Here is a 21,748-nt window from a genome sequence, read left to right as displayed (position 1 = left end):
TCTCTTTTTTTTTTTTTTTTTTTTTTTTGCCTTCCCAAAGTAAAAAAAAAAAAAAACTGGGCGGTTTGCTGCTGCCAGTACAGCTGCTCCTTGCCCTTCTTGTCATTGACTTGGGTTTATCCTGTCGTGGGTTTGATCTGTAAAACCTGCACCCTCTTTTGTGTCCCCACAGCATTTGAAAGGTTTGTTCTTATTAGCCAAGATGTTTACCTTTTTTTTTTTCTTTCTCAGCTTTTTTTTATTATTATTATTTATTTTTTAAAAAAAAGCAAGGCCTAGAAATTACCAGAGATTAACAGACCCTCCCTGCTTCCTTCTGGCTGCATACCCCCATGGTACTGTTCCCTTCTCACCAAGCTGCTTCCGCATCCTTTTTTGAGCTCCTGGTGACTCCACCAGACCCTTGGGACAGCTCTGTTCCTGCCTCCATGGGGGCTGCCCAGTGCTCTCCTGGTGTTCATTCCTCCCCCTCCGACTAAAGCCTTCTCCTAACCAGCTTCTCAGCCTCCACCCTTTCTTCTCCATTTACCTCCCTGGGAACGAGTTTCTCCAAAGGGCTTGTGATTTCTGGTTTTCCCTGCAGAAAGTGTTATGGAAGTGCACTTGATCCCTTCTCTCCATAGCTGGAAAAAAATGGAGCGATGCCAACCAACCCTGGCAAAGCTCCTCAAAACTGCCGGGTTTGGGGACACCGTTGTCCCGCCCCCGTCCCTGGATGCGCTTCGCCGTTTCCTTGGCAGCTGTGCAGCCGAGAACCAGGAGCCCACTGTGGTTCTGAGCACGCAAGGCAAGGCTCGCCAGGAGAGCAGTGCCCTGCGGGAGGAGCTGGCTGGATGGACAGATGGCAGCATGGCCACGGTCCCCAGGCTAATGCCTGCTGCTCTTGCTGGGGAGGCATAAGCTCATGTGGGGTCAGCAAGGGTAAAAACCTGCACCCCTAACACGATCACCTGGTGGCCAGGACACTCGTGCAGGGACTCTTTGAGATTTCGGCACTCCCCACCTTACTAGTACTAGCAAACTCAGTTCTGCAGTTGCTTTGTTTTTGACTGTATCATTTTTGAAAGAAAAAGCACCTTCTCCCCTACACACGCAGACCCAGCTTCCTAATTCTGGAAGCGTACTGCTGTGCCCATGCAATTTATGGGTTTGAGTGTTTTTTTCCTTTGAGGGTATCAGTCACCAAAATGGCAGGTTGGAACTATTTTGTGATCCAGTGCAGCATAGGAAGGACAGGGAACTGCTGGAGAGAGTCCAGCGTAGGGCTACAAAGATGATTAGGGGAGTGGAGCATCTCCCTTATGAGGAAAGGCTGAGGGAGCTGGGTCTCTTTAGCCTGGAGAAAAGGAGACTGAGGGGTGATCTCATCAATGTTTACAAATATGTAAAGGGTGAGTGTCAGGAAGATGGGATTAAGCTTTTTTCAGTGATGACCTGTGATAGGACAAGGGGTAATGGGTGCAAATTGGAGCACAGGAGGTTCAAGGTGAATATCAGGAAAAATTTTTTTACTGTGAGGGTGACGGAGCACTGGAACAGGCTGCCCAGAGAGGTTGTGGAGTCTCCTTCACTGGAGACATTCAAAAACTGACTGGACGCCTTCCTGTGTGATGTACTCTAGGTGGTCCTGCTCTGGCAGGGGGGTTGGACTAGATGATCTTTTGAGGTCCCTTCCAACCCCTATGATTCTATGATTCTATGTTAACTTCCTACTGCCTTCCTCACTGTGGTTCCAGGGGCTTGATGTGCCACAAAAACAAGTGCTGTCACTCAGGCAGCAGAAACTGGGGCTTGAAGGGGCGCTTGGCCTCGGCAGAGTCCCTGGATGCGGAGGAGGCCTCCAAATTACATTGTGCTCTCTGCAAAAGCAGAAAATGAGCAAAGCCCAGCTGATGCCATGCTTCTGGTTTCCCTTGGTTGAGTTAATCATGCCTAGAGTTTGATATAAACAGTAGAGATCTACTGCCCCTCCACTCCATCCCACTTCTTCCTTAGCTCAAAACCTCTGAAGAGCTTATGAACAAACCTTGTTCCCTCCACCTGAGCGGGTCTGCTGTTAACACCGACCACACAGGGAAAATACTGGTGCTAAATGAAGCGTACCAAGTCGGCAGCATATGAAAAAGAAGAGTTAAAATCAGGAGCATAACTCCTGAGGTTGCTGTGCCATGGTGCAGGCACAACCCTAGTCCTGGCTCAGCTCCGAGTGCTCACGGCTTGGGCACCCGTGCTGGAATGGGAACTTGCTCTGCTTTAAAGTGAGCAGGAGCACTCCCCGGGTATCACTGATACTTCTAACCTATGTCTAGAGTGGCTGAAATTTCAGTGCTCCCTTGACAATCTGCTCTGCCTGGTGGTCAAGCACCAGCCCCTCTCCTGTTCAAAGAAAGTTCGGAGCCACAGGCCTTCTGCTCGTGATTTCAGTCATCTCACCTGATCTTTAGAGCTTTTTAGCACAGTTCAGCTTGGACACAAGGATGTTTGGATGGGGCCAGCACAGGCTGGTCACAGAGAGCAGAGTAAGACATTGTGGCTTGAGCTCGCCCTCCTGCATGGGAATGTCAGAAACCAGCCAGCTCAACCGCCGGGCTAATTCCTCGGTGCAGTGTCCCATGCGGGTGAGCTGCTAGGCTGTTAACAGGGTGACCTCCTGCTAGCAGTCCTGTTCCCAGAAAGCACTCTGGGGAATAGAACAGATAGAGCATTTCTCACTGCTTTGATGCAAATCCTTTTCCTGCTGGAGAAGCTGCCTCTGCTGCATGAGGGCAGCTCCAAGATATTTAGAGTTACGGCAGCTTCACATTAACTGTGTCTGTTGGGAACCACATTCTCCAGAATAGCCTGAGCTCTGTTACATGGTTTATTTTGTACAGACAGACAGACAGACTGCAGTGCCCTGCCCAACAACAGCCCTGGAGCACGTCTGTGACCAGGTTTCTTTATTTATCGTGGCTTTTTCTTTCCTCCAAATGTTTCTTTTCCCCCTTTTTCTTTCTGCTTTGATTGCCGTTTCTCCAGAATCTTCCTAAAGGCCTGGTAGGGGCCAAGCTCTCTGCGGACCATTGTACCTCTCCACCAGGCCTGCAGCTGGAAGCAAGAGAGACAGAGGTCTTAGGGGAAATCACTTGCTGGGGTCACTGGTGCAGCTCAATGGTCAGTGTCTCTCCTGCACACCCCAGCTTCAGGAGAGAACCCCTGGCCCACACAGCAGCAGTTGGTCCTGTGCTGGTTACACCGAAGGAATCCACGTCTGGGCTGAGGGCATCTGTTGCTGGTGTGATGGGCACAGCCACAGATTATTTGAGGAGACTTCTTTCTGCCCTTTTGCTCCCCCCTCAAACCTGCAACTGGCTGCTGGCTTTGAGTCTGCCCTGGTAGAACAGCACAGGCTTCATCCTGTGCTTGTGCCACCCCACACCAGTCACCTTTCTCGGGCCATGAACAAAGCGTGTTCTGCTATGAAACTATTAACTCCCAACTGCTGATGGAGCAGCACTGCCTCAGCTTTGCTCCCCTTTACCTTCAGGATGCTCTTCAGCTCCAGGGCATCTTGCTCTAGTTGGCTTCTTTTAGCCTCCTTTTCTGCCCGGTCACTGATGATGGTTTCCTCAAATATACGGCACTGCAAGATAGCACAGGGGTGGCAACAGCCACCAGGGAGACACATCCCTAAACAGCAGGCCCAACCTTTGAGGCTCACTTTGCCCTGCAGCTTGCCAGGGCAGGGCTCACCTAGACCCTGGTGTGAGGATTCTCCTCCTCCAGCTGCCTACTGGTCTCATCCCCACTACCTGCTTTTCACAGCCCAGCCAGGGCTGCCCTGGCTCTGGGTCACCGTGCAGGTCCACACCCTCTGCACCGAGGAGCACAAGGGTAATGTGTAAGTGTGGACCTTCCTACCCCAGCTCCTTTATTTGATCTTTCTTGAATCCAGATGGCAAATGTTGCTCATTACCACCATCAGTCCTAAGGCACTAAGAGCTGCTGCCAATGTGAAACCTCTCACGGCCTGGGTGTAATTAACCCTCTGATCCTGTGCTGTAAAATGCTGTCTGATGGCGTCTCAGGCAACAGATGGTGGTGGGAAGGGCCCATGTGCCCCCCAGCTAGGCAGCAGATGATCTACAAACACACTTGGGACACCGAGATGACAGCATATGGAGTGAAAAATGAGCCCACAAGCAGGGAAACATCTAACTCAGTCCCATCAGTGACAGTAAGGAATGGTTACAAGTTAATTCTTTCTGTCTATAAACCACCTTTTTTTCTAGACCCTTGTCTCTGCCCTGTGCTGCCTGCTCCAGCATCACTGCAGTCGGAGCCCAGCAGTTACCCAAGAAACCAGCATGGGGCAGGAATGGTTTTAACTGGAAAATTAGTTGCTTTATAACAGAGCACTCTGTGCAAGTGCAAATGTGCATCTGCAGGAGGGGCTGAGCTGCCTCTTCTGGTCTCAGCCTGTCCTGCCCAGACGCTGATGGAAGGAGCAGATTTGTTCAGACTAAGGCAACAGACTGGTGAGGCGTTCTGATGGGATGGGACAGGACAGGGCCTTCACCCCTCACAACGGCTCTCAGTAGCTCTCTGATTACTTGCTGGTATTGAAAATAGCTGTAGGAGGAAAACCATCATCCCTCCTTAATGTCATAGGTGTCAAATAGAAGATGACTACTCGGTCCTTGCCTTCCCAGGGCTACTACTTACAATCACACTCAAGGTAGGAAAAAGCCAGGATGCAGTTTTGTATGGCTGAGCACTGAGGTGCTGCTCCTGTCTCACCTCCTCAGCAAGTCTCTGCAGCATTTCCAAGTTGTTTGCCTTTGATGCTTTTAGAGCATCCAGTTCTTCATCTTTGGCATCTGCGTCATTTTCATACTTGTCCACCCAGTATTCCAGCTTCTCCTCTGCCTTCTGCACAAAGAAAGAGTGGCACTCAACATGGTACTAAGGAAAGGTTTGATACTACTATGTGGCCTGCTGACAGGGTGACATAAGGGTCCTGTAAATTTTGCATGGTCAGTGTCTCCTCATCCCCACTGGTCAAACCCCTAGGACTAGTCCTAAGTGACTGGTGGCCTGCAGGCCACTCACTGAGGGTTCACCATGGAAGGCACAGCACTGGACTGGCAATGAAGAGAGATGAGGCTGAGTTTTCAAAGGTGGAGAATGGAGAAGGTGGCTTTCTGCACAGTCAATCCCAGTGAAGTGACAGCCAGAAGCCATTCTTTGTGTGTATACAGAGGGAAGGGGGTTAAGAAACAAGGATTTGTCAGTGAGAAAGCTTTTATCTTCTGTCTGACTCCCTGCCCCCTTTCTGGATTAAGCTGAGTGCCTCAGGAATAAGGTCCCAGGGGACAGCACTTCACACTATTTCAGGTTGTAAACTTGGCTTTGTCTCACTCGTGAATAGGAGGGCAGGTGTTGCTGAAACAGTCACCCAGATGACTTCCTCCCATTCACAAATAACTTCTCCATAGCAACAACCATGATTGCATGCATGGAAAAATAATCTGAGGAAAAGCATCAATCTCATTACGGCATCGCAGCTGGACACACAGGGGAGATGAAGGGCATGGTCATCCTCTTCTCCATGGGCCCCTGTAAAGCCACCAGCTGCTGTCTGAGGACACAGAGCCTTGTACCTTGCCTTCTGGTAGAGGTCAAATAGGCTGCGGATTGTACTTGGAAAGTCCCCTCACTACAAAGTGTTGATCAGACTAAGTTTCTGGCACAGAGAGGACACTATTTAGTTGCTCACAAGATACAGCACAGTTCTGCACTCAGATTACATGTTTTAAAATTTGTTATCTTCTGTTAAGTTTTGTGCTGGCAGTGATGTACCCTGCAGCAGTACAGGTTTTCATTCAGTCACATGGTCTATGAGATGCCTTCCGGTGTCAGTCACTATACTGGGCACTGCTCTGAACTCCGGATCAACAACACAAGGGCATTCATAGTTGGTTGCTGCTGAAAATGGGTAGGATAATTGTGAGTTAGGAACTACTCAGACTGAGATAAGGGAAAACTGGGCTGGCAGTTTGTGTCATTTCCTTCTCAGTGCCCCATCTATGGAACTGTTCCTCGCCCTTTGTGCAGTAGCACTCCCCTGAGTCCCTGGGAGCCCCAGATACTGCCAGGGAAGGTCTGAACAAAATCCCAGTTAGCTGAATGCAGCCATCTGAAGGAGGACAAATCTGTCACACCTGAATAAACAATTCCATCATTACATGAACTCTGATTTTAAGGAAATGTGTCCAAATGTAACAAATCCCAAGTCTGGCAGAGTTGGGTTAATTAAGACTTGAGGATAAGGAGTCACTCAAACAGCAGCAATCACGAACCTGGTAAATTTGATGGAGCAATAACTGGTTTTCTTTAGGCGCTGATTGATGATATAATGTTTCTCAGTTGCTATTTTGAGCAGGAGCAGAAAGTCACACGTACCTTATGGTGTAGCCTGAGGAAATTTTCAATCTCCATGTGCACTCGAATCTCCTCATCAGTCTTGCTCCTCAACTTCTGTGATCAGTGCGGACAGAAAACATGAGAGATGCTGTTAGTGCAGAAGTGTGCTGCTGAAAGCCAGGCTGGTGAGCAGGAGCACAGCAGCTCTCTGCTGTCCACATTTTCCCAGTGGCAAAACCAACCGAGGCAGTCCTTGCCCCTGGGCTAGCCCTGAGAAAAGGACAACTAGATCAGACCTGGATCAGTCAAAAAAAAAACCCACACTTGCAACACCAGGATAGTTCTCTAGTCCAGCTCACCTTATGGCCACACCAACCTATCTGTCAGCATAATGTGCTGTGGGCAATGCTGGGAGCTCAGAGTGCTTATGTTGCTAAACAGGCTTGGAACTACACCCTTTGGACATAGTTCTGGGTCTGTTTCTCTGATGATGGCATTAGTCAGTCGTTAAGCAGTGCCACCATCTCCTGCAGCCATGCCATCCCTGCCATTGCTGTTTGCAGGACTACACAGAGAAGCAAAACAGAAGAGAGAAAGATTTCTAACGTGGCTGAGTTTCCTGATCCAGTTCAAACAGGTGCCTTGGTGACTGATGGAGAACAGAGAGGGCCTCTGGGGAGTGAGGGAGGACCCTCTCCTTACTAGCTGGAGACGCCTTCCAGCAGGGGCTGTGGGGAAGGGCTTACCTGAATTTCCTTTTCCAGGTCATTCTCTGCATTGCTGCACTTCTTCTGGGTCTGGTGGACCTGGAGGTCTGTGCTTTTCTTCACGTAGCAGCTCTCCATGTCTGTTTTGGCCTTCATCTCTTGGAGCTCGTCTTTGAGGTAAGCAATCATACTGTCTCGGTTCTGGTAGAGGAGACAAAAGAAGCACAAAAGCAAACCTGGAGAGGCCAGCTCACTGTTTCTTAATTTCCTCACTCCCTGATAAACTCAGCAGAGACAAGGCTTCACACTTGCCCTCAGTGTTGCTCCATTTCAACCTCTACTTCAAAGAGAAGTTCAGTTTATAACCCATACAGAAGGCAATAAACCCCTCAGCAAGGAGTAATTAGCTCTGGAGAGGGTGGAGTGATGAATAGAGCAAGAAAAGAAGCCAGGCCTTCTGGTCTCTGGGCCAGGGATGGATTCAAGCATACTTATAATATATGAAAGAAGCCAGATAATTTCAGCTGCTTAAAGTTAGGCTTTACCAACCTCTTGGATTAGGCTGTCTCAGCGAGTGAGCATCTGTAAGAGGAGGACAGTGCCTCAGCTGCCCGTAAGCCAAAGTTTGATTCCTAAAGTATACTCTATTCCTTGGATTAATTTTTTTTTTCTAGTCATGCAGCAACTGTCTAAACACAACCTTAGGAAGAGGTGGCAATCTAATCTTGTCTTGCTCATGTGTTTAAGCAGTTCTTCCTTGAAATCTTACCAGGTAGATGGTGCCTGCTTCGTTATAAAAGCATACACCCAGGGCAAGGAAGAAGTGCCAAGGAGAAGCTGGCGATGAGCTCCCGTCCTCTCCACATGCCTTGTTTTGCTCTGGAGCTGAGCTCTCCTGCAGGAATCCTGTTGCTGGCAGCTCCCCCATGGGTGAGACTCCTGAGCCGCTGTGCCCCGTTTGTCTGGCTTTTGGAGTGTGCTCAGGAAGGAAAGTACATTTGCTTGATAGGGGTGGTTGGTTTGTTTACTCCTTTTTAATGAATTTCTTTGAGTAACAAATAAAAGCTCATTAATCTGGGGTTGGAACTTGGGAAAGAACTGCCTGTAAAATGAAAAACTCCAGACTTCTGTATTAAGAGTTAAAAAGGTCATCAAAGTCTCCTGTGCAGTTATGATCAAGCTTAATGCCCCTGGTTTGGCGCCTGATTGCCCCACTACAGCTTTTCTCTTTGCTTTCCTGCCAGACTGTGACGGGTGTGACATTCATCAGCCAAACACTGCAGCTGAAGATGAAGTACCAAAGTGCTGGCATTTAAATGTTTTGAAGCCCACGTATCTTGTCTCTGAAGCACCCTCACATTCCTTAGCTGTTTAAACATGGAAAAACGCCACAGGAAGAAGCCAGCTCAATAGTGCTGTGTTTAAAAGCCTCTGCAGCATGACTCATTTGGAAAAGGTTTCCTTATAAGAAGAGCTTGGGACAGTTAAAAGGAAAATCCTTCCCTCTGTACCCCTGGTCAGACATAGTTAGGAAGAGTAAGGTATATTTATAAGGCTCAGAACAATTAGGGGCCTTGGCTGATGCTGTTTTGTGGGTTTAAAAGTCATGCATTCAAATTTTTTTTACGGTTTCCAACATCAGATATTATTTTATGGCTATATCATCATATGACTGCAGACAGCTACAGAGATTACCTGTTTATGCCCTGTTGAGGATCTGGTAATGGCCTTTTGTTTTCCCTTGTGTGAAATTTTGGTGGGCATTGGGCGGGGTTGTGTTCCTGGTCAGTAGACATAGGAGGTGATTTTATTTTAAGATTGTCTTCCTGCGTCATGGTGGAATCTTGTCTAAACTGAGGGGCTGCCAGAGAGGCTGGGGGGATGCTGATGAAAACCACCAATTTTTTGCCGTGCTGAGACTCAGCAGAGATGTCAGTGTGTCACTGCTATCTGCTAAAGATCTGCAAACAAGTCAGAAAAGAAGGGTTCAGCCTAGGCTACAGCGTACTCAGATATTAGAGAGGTGGGGCACAGGAAGTACACTTCACCAGGTTGTTCTCATTTCATATTTTAGTAAAGCAGAGGAAAAAGTGATTTTGATTCCAGTGCCCCGGGCCTCAGCTGGGTTGGGGGTCCATCTGCTCTGTTCATTTTCTCTGTGGCGTGGCATGTGTGCGGTCTGGGTTGGGTCTGTGGTGTTGTAAAACATCTTGGTTAGAGGTGGGGAGTCTGGGGGCTCGCTTATACCACCCGGAGCAGGCGGGGAGGGAAATGCAAAACCCTGCTGGTGGTTTACAGCAGCAGCCCAGCTGAGGGACCTGGCCCTGGGCTGGGGCACATTTGCTGTCTGGCTGCAGGTAGCACGTGCAGCAGTAAATGCCCACAAGCTGTGGGCAGCATCTGTAGAGGATGCTGTTCCCTGAACTTCAGGGACGGGCACTGGGAGAATGAGTTAATATTTATTCGTTCTGGTTTATCATAGCAAAAGTCCCAGCCAGGACACAGAGAGCTTTCACAGTGAATGCACTAAGCCTCTGGCTTCCTTATTTGGGATGATTTCAGCGCCAAATCTGCCAAACCAAAGATGCAAAATCATACCTCGTGTGTCCAAAACTATCACAAAACTGGCAGAAGCCAAGATCAAAACTCAGGAAATAGCTGTCATGAGCCAGTCTGCTTCGCAAGCAGGTAAACAAGCTGATTTTCTCTGATCTCTCAGCTCGCAGACATCAGCTCAGAGGCCTGTCTGCTGCAGTTAGCTGATGCCATAGGAATCTGCCCCACAGATGCCATTTGGCTGCAAAAGCAACTGCGCTTAGCCGGAGGGGGGGGGGTGTGCTCCAGTGTTTTCATTTACTCTGATTTATTTCTCTTGCAAAAATGCCACCGAGACCTCTCAGCTCTTCCATTGCGACTGCTATTTACAGTCCCTTCACATCCAGCTGGTTACAGAAATAGCAGCCAGGAGCAGGGGTCGGAGGGGTTCCTCCGGCAGCAGGACGCGCGCCCAGCGCCGCCCCGGGAGTGGCTGGGGGCCGGGGGCTGTGCTACGTGCAGGCAGGCAGCGTGGGGGCACAGCCCCCCATGCCAGCCTCCTGCCTTCCACACCGGGCAAACAGGAGCTCCAGGCTCTCCGCTGGCAGCTGCAAAGCCTGAAAATATGCTTAGATCTACACACCTGCTGCAGCCTGGGCTCACTCCCCCCGAAACCACAACGTGCACCCTATGGATACTTCGGTAACGCTGTAGCCTGCATCTCTGTCCCATCTGCCAGGACAGTCCCATGCTGCACACCCCCAGAAATGCCTCAGCCTGGGAGGTCACCCAGCTTTGACATAAAAGCTTCTACAGCCCCCCGCCGCTCGCCTCCAGCCCCAACAACTGTGGGAGGGAGTTGTGCGAGGACTCTGCTGGCAGAGGGAGCAGCCCTGTTGGTGGCAGCACTCCTGTTGAAAGCCCTTTCCCTCTGGAGCCAGGTTTGGATCTAGTGCACCAGCCACGGGTCGTGCTGAGCTGCCCTGGAGCTGTCATCCCTGGAGGTGTTCAAAAAACAAGTAAATGTAGCACTTGAGGCTATGGTCTAGCGGTTAGGGAAATGATGGGATGGAGGTTGGACTTGATGATCCTAGAGGTCTTTTCCAACCCTAGCGATTCCATGATCCTGCCAGCAGTGGAATGAAGTCACCCAGGAGCTCGGGACCACCGCAAACCTCGTGCCTTCCACTGTAATTCCCTGGTGCATTTCTCCAGTAGAAACATGCGCCACTGGGTGTGTATATACATTTAAAACATTCCCCCAGAACACTCCATTGATGCGTTTGGCCTCCTAGGAGAGGATAAGGAAGACACATGATGGATTTTAAACTAAAAGCACTACCAAGTGGTGCACTGATACAGTGGAGCTGGGTGTGTTAGGAGAGGCCACATAGAATAAAAGTTATGGAGCTGTCTTCACTGATGCAGCACCTTGGTAGGTAGCCTGCAATATTACTGCTTGTTACACAATTACAACATGACTTGCACACATGTATGACACGAGCCTACCACAAAACCTAGAAGACATACAAAGTCTTTGGATGAATAGCAATTCAGGAATTCCAAAGTTTACATTTCCTAAATGTTAATGCTAAACTATAGAAACCTAAACAACATTAACTTGTTTCAAAATCTGTACAGGATGCCATCACTTGTCCAGGAAAGCAGAAGAAGTATTTTTGTAGAAGCTAGAAAAGGAACACTGCAGCAGCAAAGAGAACTGCAGCCAAAGTGGAGCTGTTGGGGATGCTCCTGCGTAGAGAGTTAAGAGCAAAAGCAGACAGGTACTTTCAGCTGCTGTAGGGAGATCAGAGCTTTCCAAGCGGAGTAAAACCAAAATAAGTAAGAACATTTAGCATTTGATTTGTGTTTCCTTAGAAAGAAAAATGAGCTGGGCAGGCTTATATAGCATTTATTAGCATCTCTTTAAGAGGTAGCAAGGCTGCAAATGCAAACATACAGGCAACATGTGTGAAGCAGAGACCGTGTTTTTCTGGTTCCATGATTAGTTTTGCTGGCTTTTGTTTTCTCATCCACTAGACTGGAGATGACCATGTAGGCTTTTGTCTACAGGTCTCTGCATTATTACTGTTCAGAGTACTCCAAAATGAGCAAGCTGTATTTTTCTTTTTAATTAGTTGGCAAGGTGACAAATTATGCAAGTGTCTGTAAAAGTGCCTATGGGAAAATCCCATACAACGCAAACAGAAATTATTCTCCCTTGGGAGACAGTGAGACACCATTATTTCTGGCACAGGAGGAAAGCAGTACTTGAAAGTAGTCTTGCCTTTGATTTGTTATCAAAGCTGAGATTATAAGAAAGCCCAGAAAAGGACTTTTAAGCTGGAAACATAAAACCAAAATCCCAGATGAGTGCAGATCTCACTTGACGAGGCAAAAAGCAAGAAGCAAATTAGAAAGAGGACAGAGAAGAGCACCCTCTCAGCATGGGAGCTACAGACTTTATGACTGCAAGAGGTGGGAGAGATGCAGGGCAGGACACAGACAAGTGCCCAGCCTGACTGCACAGGGCCAGCACGCTGCTGCTAGTGTGAGATGGGATCATGACAGCCCCCCCTACACTGGTCCCTAGGAGGCATCAAACCAGAAACAGACACACAGATGATAGTGCACACAGGCACTGTGAGGTTTGAGGAGCACTGCACAAAACTACCTCGTGAGCCTCACTAGCTTGGGAAGTGGGAGAACAGGAGCTGCCCAGGAGCCATCAGAATCTGACTGAGAAGGGACAATATGCAGAAGGAAATGGATAATGTACAGTCTCCGAGCCTAGTTCATTTAACTGCCACACAGACGTCAAGGGACTTTTGGGTTGTCCCATAGGGCCTGGAAGTAGGGTCTCATACCATTTCCAGTGGCAGTAAGTAAGGGTATATTGAGGTATATAGCTCCCCTTTCCAGTTCTGGCTGTGACCTCTACATCTTTTAGATGTTCTGCTCAAATCTGTAAGAAAAATCTAATTCATCCTGCATTTCTCTTTTAGTTCCCACAACTGTTCTTTCTTGCTTTGTCTCCTAACTTGCTAACTTTCCATTTCCTTTAGTGACTCCCCTTCTTTCTCCTCTCTGTTATGTCCACAGTTTTTTTCCAGTGTTCTTTTCATCTTGCTGCACTTCCCAGTGTACGTTATGCATTTCCAGTATCTCCACTAGTAGATGAGTACTGATCTAAATTAATTTTCCCACCTTGTACATTCCTTCTTCCTTCTCTGCTGTTCTAATATCTCCCCTGAACTTCTGGTGTTTCATCAGTGCTAGATAGCTGCATACATTACCAGTGGATCCTTCACGTTCTTACAACAGTCCTTGATTTACAGTTAAACTTTCCACTGCACATGCATCCAGGCTGCCAACACAAACCTTCATGTTCTATAAACTGTACTTCAGCAACATGTCAGTGGCTTAAAACTTCTCTCTGTAGCCAGCTATATCCTGGCTTGGTTACCGTCCACGCTTTTGTCCAAAGACAAAATCCAGTGATGCAAATTCTTTCCTCAGATGCCCTTGCTGTCCTCCTGCTCAGTACTGAACCAGGCATCAGATTCTTGTTCCTTCTTGTAGTCCTGGTATAGCTCTGACCCTGCCTGTCTCTTGTTTGTTCCCTATAACACACCCTTTCCTGCCTCTGCCAGGCTAGGCCTCGTTTCCACGTCTCTGCACAGAACTGCGTGTGGTTTTGCTCTAAAGCACACATGAGCATAAAGCCTGAGCTGTCTGGTGAGCATCAAAGTGACCAGCGACATGCCATTCAATTGATCTGCACTTGTGCAGCAAGTGTGACATTTCCAGAATGCCCCAGATTCACTGTGCCTGCACACACCATTTGCATGCTGCAGACAGAAGGGCTGAAGCTTTCCAGAAAGATCAAGTTGACAGTGTCTGTGCAACAACGTTGATCTGCCCTTGTGTAGGATTCCCACATGTGGGATTTTCTAACACCTAGAAGCCTAGAAAAATAGATTAAAATAACAAATTTTTCCCCTGGAAAAATAACAAGCCCCTGTGCTAGGTGTCTGTCTGCACGAGTAGGTATGACAGAACCTTGGATACTGCTCTGTGCAGAGAACCTCTTTCTTACTGATTGCAGATGCCCATGCTTTGCCAATCCCAGCAGTTTTTGGAGCATTCTAATTTGATCATGGTCTCTCAGGATTATGAGCATTTTGAGCTCCCATTTGAAAACCATGGCTCTTAAAGTCATTAGCAGGCTTATTCAGAATACAAATCTTTATTGCAGTTACTCAGCTGCTGTGTTCCTAAATGACAGATAAACATATGCCACATGTCCTCTCAGCTGATTGTGAGTTCCTGGGCAGCAGAGGTGAGCTTGCTAAGAGGCTTCCCCCCCGGTTTGATGCTCAGTGCTAAGTGACCTCACCTGAAGTTCTATTTCAGTTTCTTTCTTGATGTCTTCCAGCTGTTTCTCAAGTGACTTTATCTCCTTCTTTCCTTCCTCCTCCCTGAAGAAAAATAGGAAAATACAATCACTTGAATGTATCAAAACAGACAGGAGCAGTTTACCTAGAAGGAGAAGTTCTTGTCTCCTGATGCATTGCAGCACCTAGCTGAGTAATGCCCCACTTATCCTGCTCACTCAACGACTTCAGAACAGCTGAACTAAATGAAGTGCCCCTTTGATACCAAATTATAACACCATGGCTGAATAGTGAAAAAGGTATTCACCTCTTCACTCTGAGTCCCAGGGAGGTAGCAGATCTGCAAGTCAGGAACAGAGACCCCTCACCAAGGCTCGTGACTTCGTAAATTGAGAGGTGTACAGATGGAGCAAAGAGGATAGGAATGAAAGGGAGAATGAGTGAGAAAAGAGAGGATGCTCTTACTGAAAGCCTGGAGTGGGCTTTGAGGATGGTGCAATTCTTATAGCAGAGAGGGAAGAAGCCTATGATTGAGCAACAATTTCTGCACTTCAGGCAAAAGTCTCCCAGTTTCTGTGCAGAAATGGACCTAATCAGCAGGCAGTGCCAAATTGTCTAAGTTTCATTATATGTTTGGAATATGTTTTTTCATATCAGAGTTTAAATCTTTCAAAAAACACTGCCTCAGATTCTGAGGTCTGTGAAGGGATCAGAGTGAAGGCCAAAAGCTGCAGAGCTGTTTACCTGTTTAAAACAAAACAGATGCAGTAACGTTCTAGGTCTTATTATTGTCTTATTTCACTCTGAGTGCTTTTCTGAGCTTTTATGCTTATGATTTGATTTCAAGCCAGTAAATACTGGAGTTGGTACCTGAGACTTTGTACTCTATCCCAACCTTACAATCGAACATGTGTTTCATTTTCAGAGCCCTTGGCTGGGTGACTGTGATAAACAGAAGCTCCTGATAAGGAGTTCCAGTCTCAGTGCAGACTGCTTTCAGACGAGTCTATTGGCACAAAACCTGACAAGCATAAATTATATTGAAACACAGATCAAGCTCATTCCATGCTTGATAGAACAGACAACGTGATGGCTAGATATGACTGATAGAAAGGACACAATCATTTTTATTCCATTCTGATTATAATTTGTCTGCTCTTTTCTGTCCTCCAGTATTGAGCAGGTACTCCACAAGCAACTGCTGCTTTCATGTTTGCTTTCTTTCCCAGGCATAGCTAAACAAGAAATCCCTTGGGTTTAGACAGTGGAAGTGTTGGGTTTCATGCTTGAAACCACACATTTCACTGGAAGCTGGGGACTTGCAGTGGAGGCAGACCACTGAGTCACCACCAGGGCTGTTCCAGTAGGTTGGACTCATGACAAATCATGACTTACAGCAGCTTTGCTCTCTACCCTAAATGATGTGCCTGAGCTGCTGCACAGAACGAAATACCTTTAAAATATCAAATACTTCTTTGATGACTGCTATTCTAACAGGCTGGGGCTTGAGCCAGAGCTCTGCATGATAAAAAAACTCCAAAGTTCTAGTGTGCAGAAGTCTGAGCTAAGGAATCACTGGTTTGAGCTGAGATTATAACAAATCCTATCAGATCTGGGACATTGGAGGATCTATAATGCAGTGGCTGGTGGATTAGCCTTAAATAAGATGACTGCCTCTGTCACCATCTGTGCTAGCCCCTCAGTGCTACTGGGAAAAGGGAGCATATTAGCATATGGGTCAGAGAACATCCTCCTGGGGGCATAACCCAAAGACCATATGTTGCTGGCCCTGGCTTGAACAGATTCTCTGCTGCTCTGGCTTTCACTGGGGACAAGGAGTTAAAGATCAGGGTGCTCCTACATCACATTATGTTTTAATTGATATGGAGCAGCATGTGCATTGATGCAGACACTGGTGTCCACTGTGTTGAAAGCTCAGACAATTCCTAGCTTAGATCAGTATCAGAACCATCAGTTATTTCTGTCTGAAAGGGAAAGAAGCAATTTGTAAAGCAGACAGGATAATTCAAGCTGGAAAAGCAGCATCAGTATCTAGGGGTTGGGTTTGCTTGTTTTTTGGTTGGTTGGTTTTGGTTTTTTTTCTTTTTAGCCTGTACTGAGGAGAATTGACTTTGGCTTTGAGCAGTTAAGCAGGAAAGTACTGAACACAACACTGACCTGATGAGGAAGTCATGAAACTTGTTCTTTTTTGCCTTCTCTTTCTCATTAGCTTCTGTTAGGCTATTAAATGTTCCTGACTCCTGTAACTTTTCCATAGTGATTGTAATGACATCACTTGCATACTGCCTGCCAGGAAGAAAAGGAGCACAACAGTGATTTATAGGTGCTGGTACTACAGTGTCTGGCACCTTTATCCAGTACTGTTTACAGCTAAAAAGGTAAGGAAATAAAAGATTGCATTTCTGTTCTTATGTCTATCAATCAAATTCAGGAGTGCTTCTCCCATTGTAACTGCTTCTTGTATGTGTGGAGAACTCTGTATTAGGAGTTGGTTGAAGTTGATCATTTTTTCTGGCACAAACTTACCCTGTGCTGTGCCAGGCTATGCTGCCATCAGAAAGAAGGCCGTTGGCCTGCAGCACTGATGGCAGTGTGGTAGATCTTGGACAACAAGACGTGAGGATGCAGACAAGTGTGTTTATGAAGGGATACCTGGGTGCCAAAGTTCCAATAAAGCCCTAAGCTGATCTTAATAAATGCATGAGCTTGCAATTTATTGAATGTTATGGTGCATATGGTATTTATATTTTAGCTGCATTTTCCTTGTTTGTGTTAGGATCCTCTTTAAGCCTTTTGCTGAAATAACATTAAAGGACAGAAGGAAGGATGCAGAAACGCAGACTGAGTGCTCAGTTCCCCAGTCCATGCCTTAAACCAAAGGCTGTTAGTATTTCTGCAAATCAAATCAGTTGATTAGGTGCAGGAATAAAATTTATTTTCAAAAAAGAAAAAAAAAACCAACTCTTTGGTCCTTACACACATTATGTGTTCTATGAAGGAGAATGGCTGTAGCTGCCAGAGGCTCTTTGTGCCTTCCAGAGTAACCAAGCTCAGAAGGCAGTGCTCAGATCCCACTTTGCCTGTATGTATCTGCTAGGGGAAGGTGACTCCGGACACCAGAACATCAGCACTGGCTAGATCCTGGCACAGAGTCCACCCAAGCAACCATTATCAACTGGGAAGTATTTGCAACTTCATTCAAAACAAACTGATTGTCCTTACTTGGCACACAGAGGCAAGGAAAGGCCAGAACTGAATGTCTTGTGAAACTGGACCCCACTGTCCTCCTCAGAAGTGCTCCTTCAGGACCAAGAGTGAGGTATGCCAGCGGTGGGAGAGTGGGAAGCCTGCATTTTTGCTTTCAAGAGACAGACTGAGAACTTAGAGCTCTGAGCAGCCCCCATCGTATTTGAGCTTCACTCACATGTCAGCCTGAATTTTTCTGAGATTCTCTACAGATGGAGCGCTGCGTGTCGTGGCCTTGTTGGAAGGATGAGGGGCACTTCTTAGATCTTCAGTTTTCCCCAGCTTCTGCTTGTGTTTGCTGCACTTCTGAGACATGGAGGTAACTGCTTCCCCAGTCCCTTGCCTTGCTGACATAAGCTTTTGGTAGTTAGTGTCCAGATCCTTCTGAGTCTCTACCATTTCTTTCATTTCCTGGATACCAATCTTAAAGGCAATAAGAGAGACCTGTTTGCACATTGGGCAGTAAACATTGTGTGAGAGAAAGAATAATAAACTAGAATGAAGCTATACTAAGAGCTCATGTATGTTATGTTCTGCAAAGACTAGAAGAGAGAAACATTTGTCTTGGTTAGCACTGAGCACACAATGTAGGCTTATTAAAGTTTAGGGGATCAAATATTCTGAAGTGACAGGACTAAAAAAGGCCTCAAAAGGTGAATTCATCTGCCCCAAGGGATAATGCTTCAGACTGTGACATTCCTGACAGGTTCTTAATGACCTCAAGCAACGGAGACTGCACACCCTCCTGTCAATGCCAGCACATCACTACAGTCTTTACCCTGAATTTTTTCTCAGCTGCAGTTGAGCCCCTGGCTTCTTGTCCTAGTTTCTGTAGGCACAGGGAACAAATCATTCCATCCTTCTCTGCAGCAGCTTTTCTGGGCTGTTAGCCTGTTTCCCCTGTCTTCTCTCCATCTTATCCATTTCCTACTGTGTGACACCAGGACCTTTCCCTGCAATGTTATTGGTGTAACAAGAGCTGCCGTGTGTGGAAATAAGTGACAGACTTATCAGCTATCTGCTTAGATGGTTTTTTTGAGAGAGAGTGAGAGCAGAGGAAGTATAACACAAATTCAAAGAAGAATTTCAAAATATTGGCACGAAAAGCTATCTTGCGGCCATGTACAATTTTATTAAAAAGGAAAAAGCCCCAGAAAAGCAAAAGCACACTATAAAATCAGCTGAGGTCTTGCTTCTAGGAATTTCTCAGCTTTATGTACTATGGGTAAGAATGCAGGTGTATACACTGGGACATTAAATGAGAAAATTTCCTTGCCTGCACTGGCATCTCTGTGGCTGAACATGTAGCAGCTGTTTGGCTGAAGCCAGCTCACAGAGCCACCACCAGCCACATCCTAGTCCACAGTTATCTCCACCCCACTCACCTGGTTGGGAAAATGGATTAGAGAATGAGAACTCACTGAGCCGAAACATTTTCCCGTAAAAAAAAAAAAAAAAGTTTGTTTTTTAGCAGCAGCATCAGTTCTGAGTCCAGATCCCTCCACAACCACACGTGCGTTTGTGCCAACAGAGCCCAGAGGGCAGAGTTAAAAGAAGCCATCGGGGCGGGAGCTGGGTGTGCCAGGAGTCCTTCCCAGAAGTCATTTGTCAAGGAGGCACGTTGAGTAGCCCACGATGCTGCGTAGTCTGTGAGGGTGGCACACGGGGCACTGCAAGGGGCTGCATCCTTCTGAGTGTCCTGGACATCACTGGGTGGGATGAAGCAGCTTCTGGCAGTGCCCGACTCGCCACTGGCTTCAGAAGGAGTCTAGGTGACTACATGTTTCATTTTTGGACAGTTAAATTTATACTAAATTAAATGCATGCAAAGTATACACAGACGAATTAAAAAGACAGGAAAAAAATGTTTAAATAGTTTGCTGATGATGGTTATACTTCAGAAAGAACTAATTTTGGCAAATAAACTGTTTTAATATCATGTAGATTTTATGAATGTTCTGAAAGATGTTTTTTAATGTCTGGAACTTTCCCAGACGGGCTATAACTGGATTGTCTGTAAACAACAGAGACTTGCACACTAATAATTACCAAATAACTATGTAAGAGCAAGGAGTTTGTAAACTGCATGCATTACCGTCTGCGTTGTCTCCTAGCTGTTTATCTTTTGTTAATCTTTTGCCCAAAATTCAGCAAACAGAAAGGCTGCCTTCCTTTGGGGGTTGCACTCTGTGAAGCAACGTACAAAACTCCCCAGTTTGGAAAATCAGCAAGGTGCTGACCAACACTGTGATTCTTCCTCTCAAAAACGCCATCAGCTGAAATGTAGATGTCAGTCAGAAAATATCATTGATTTGTTTGACCCACAGAGCTCCAGGGTGCTTTGCAAATAGAGGTCTTCTGCAGATACAATTGTAACAGCCAAATGCAAACTGAGAAACGGGGAGGAGTAGCAAATTACAGAGCACTGAAGTTAGCAGGTAGCTTCCCTAAACCCTTTTCCTGCTTCTAAATTTATTTTCCTGCTTCTCGATTTATTTTGGCATCTTTAAGAACACAAGTAGGGTTTATAGTCTGTAAGAGAACTGTGTTCTAAGAAGTGAGCTGGTAAAAATGAGCACTTGTGATTGAAGAGAAAAGCCAAGGTGTTTTCTCTGTAATTTAAGTGTGCCTTTAGTAGGTCTATCAACCTGAGTCTGCGTGTCTGAAGAACAACGAACAACTCCTACTGTCCTAGAGACATGCTCCTTCTCTGTGCGTTTGCTGCTGGCCAAGAAGAGGTTTGCCAGCCTGCTCTGGGAAGAATACCCCCGGGAAGAGGCGAGGCTGGCTCGCAGGGCTCTCTGAAGGGCAGGAGTGCCCTCTATTGCACAGCCCGAGCATTCTGCAACACCAGCGTCTGCTGACGAGAAGATAGGTTGGAAGGGAAACAAGTAGAAAAAACCATATTGATTTACCTTCCCCTTGCATTCTTAAGTGGAATGTTAGACAGAGAGAACAGTATTAAATCTGAAAACTCAGATTCCAGTTTTTATTTCCATCCTGGGCACACTTCTTTTTATTTTTTGAGTTCTTCTTAAAGAAAAAAAAAAAAGTTACAAACCTCTTTAAACTGGAAGCAGCCTACTATGCCACTTAATATATATGACAATAGAATTTAGAACCATTTACCCCTCAGGATGATCCCATCCTGTTTCCCATGTTTTTCAGCCACCAGAAGTATCATACCTTCCTCTGCAACCACAAACCTCTGCCTGAGCTTTCCTCTGTTCTTTCTAACCCTGCCCAAACTGTCTTAGCTGTGCCTGTTAGAAATCAACTAATAATGGTCATTGAGAATGGGTAGTTACTAATATATTTTGAAGCGGAATTTTTCTTAATTCATTGGGGGGACTATAGGAGCTTTGGAATGGACTTAGAGAGGAACAGAAATACCCTGGGTTTGAGTACTTTCCAATATCCCATTCTTTTGCATTTTAAAAATAGCTGCATATCTGTATAAGAACCTAGATATGTTTTATTTCATTTCCTCTGATCTTTTGCTTTTTGCCTAATGACCACAATTTCTAAATTATAAGTCCAGGAACCTCATCTCATGTCAGTAGGGTCCTTTGCACAAAGTCTTGACAAAGGCTTCTCAGTGATGCTGCAGTATAAATATTAAAATGGGTCATCCATGCACTTTTATTGTGTTTCTTCACCCAAGAGTCTAGAGCACTTTGCAGAAAAAAAATATTTGAGCTGATTTTTAAAAAGTTCAGACAGAAGACATAAAACCAGGACAAGAAGAAAACCAAGAGAGATTTCTTTAAAGAGAAAGGATAGAGGCACGTACGTGGCTGATGTCTGTTTTGCCTGCACATGAAACTGGTATAACATATCCAAGAACTGAAAGCTGATCAACAAAATTCTCCAGCACAGCAGTAAACAGCAGAGCTTCCAGATGGCTGATTTTTCCCACTTCTTCAGTCTCTGTGCTTTTCCTAAGGGGAACAAAGACAAAAGACAACAATGAGAAAGACACTATGGAGTTAGTAATGTTAGTAACAGTAGCTTAAGCTGAAGGTGGACCTGAAATAGCTTATTTGCAGCCTTTCATGTACTTTCCCAGCTTTGTTTATAGCCTTTTGTACACTGTTTATACAGAGGAGCTGTGCTCTGCTAATGGCTGCATTCAAGGACAGTGGGAATGTTTAGCTTTCACAAAACAATGTAGGTCCTGGACCCTCCTACAGTGGATCTGGGTAGATAGGCTGAGAAGGGAATGGATATGGAAGGCACAAACTGGGTGAGGTGGTCTCACCTTTCAGTTCAAGGGAGAGCAGTGTTTCACAACAGACTTTGTTATTCAGGAAAAAATGGAAAGAATGTGCCTTTTTAAAAGCAAAAAATATATACTTGCATGTCTTAGAAAATCTGGGATGGTGAACCTTCAGATTCTAATCATTCCTCATTATTATTCTGTAGCCTTAACATTTT

The 21,748-nt window shown here is 46.1% G+C and overlaps 2 protein-coding genes across 2 annotated transcripts in view; one reads left to right on the top strand and one right to left on the bottom strand.

Annotated features, from left to right (window-relative positions):
• The window catches only part of LRCH3 (leucine-rich repeats and calponin homology (CH) domain containing 3), a gene marked incomplete at its 5' end in the record, with an annotated part of 42,878 nt that extends 41,978 nt beyond the window's left edge, over window positions 1–900 (top strand). Inside the window, one exon of the mRNA XM_008949507.1 lies at window positions 624–900. Coding sequence (XP_008947755.1) covers window positions 624–900 — 277 coding nt within the window. The remainder of the gene's footprint in view (window positions 1–623) is intronic.
• Window positions 901–1,766: 866 nt separating this feature from the next.
• Window positions 1,767–21,252, bottom strand: IQCG (IQ motif containing G; the record flags this gene model as incomplete). The annotated part of the gene is made up of 10 exons (XM_008949505.1): window positions 1,767–1,821; window positions 2,999–3,087; window positions 3,521–3,622; window positions 4,780–4,911; window positions 6,445–6,519; window positions 7,152–7,313; window positions 14,047–14,128; window positions 16,223–16,351; window positions 17,490–17,734; window positions 21,105–21,252. Coding segments are annotated over 10 exons (1,219 nt in total), but the record flags the coding sequence as incomplete, so codon positions are not given.
• Between the last annotated feature and the right edge of the window lie 496 nt (window positions 21,253–21,748).

Source organism: Merops nubicus, unplaced genomic scaffold (assembly GCF_000691845.1).
Source record: "Merops nubicus isolate BGI_N331 unplaced genomic scaffold, ASM69184v1 scaffold16831, whole genome shotgun sequence".
NCBI lineage: Eukaryota > Metazoa > Chordata > Aves > Coraciiformes > Meropidae > Merops > Merops nubicus.
The sequence above is the reverse complement of the archived record's forward strand: the minus strand, read 5'-3'. Positions and strand labels throughout refer to the sequence as shown.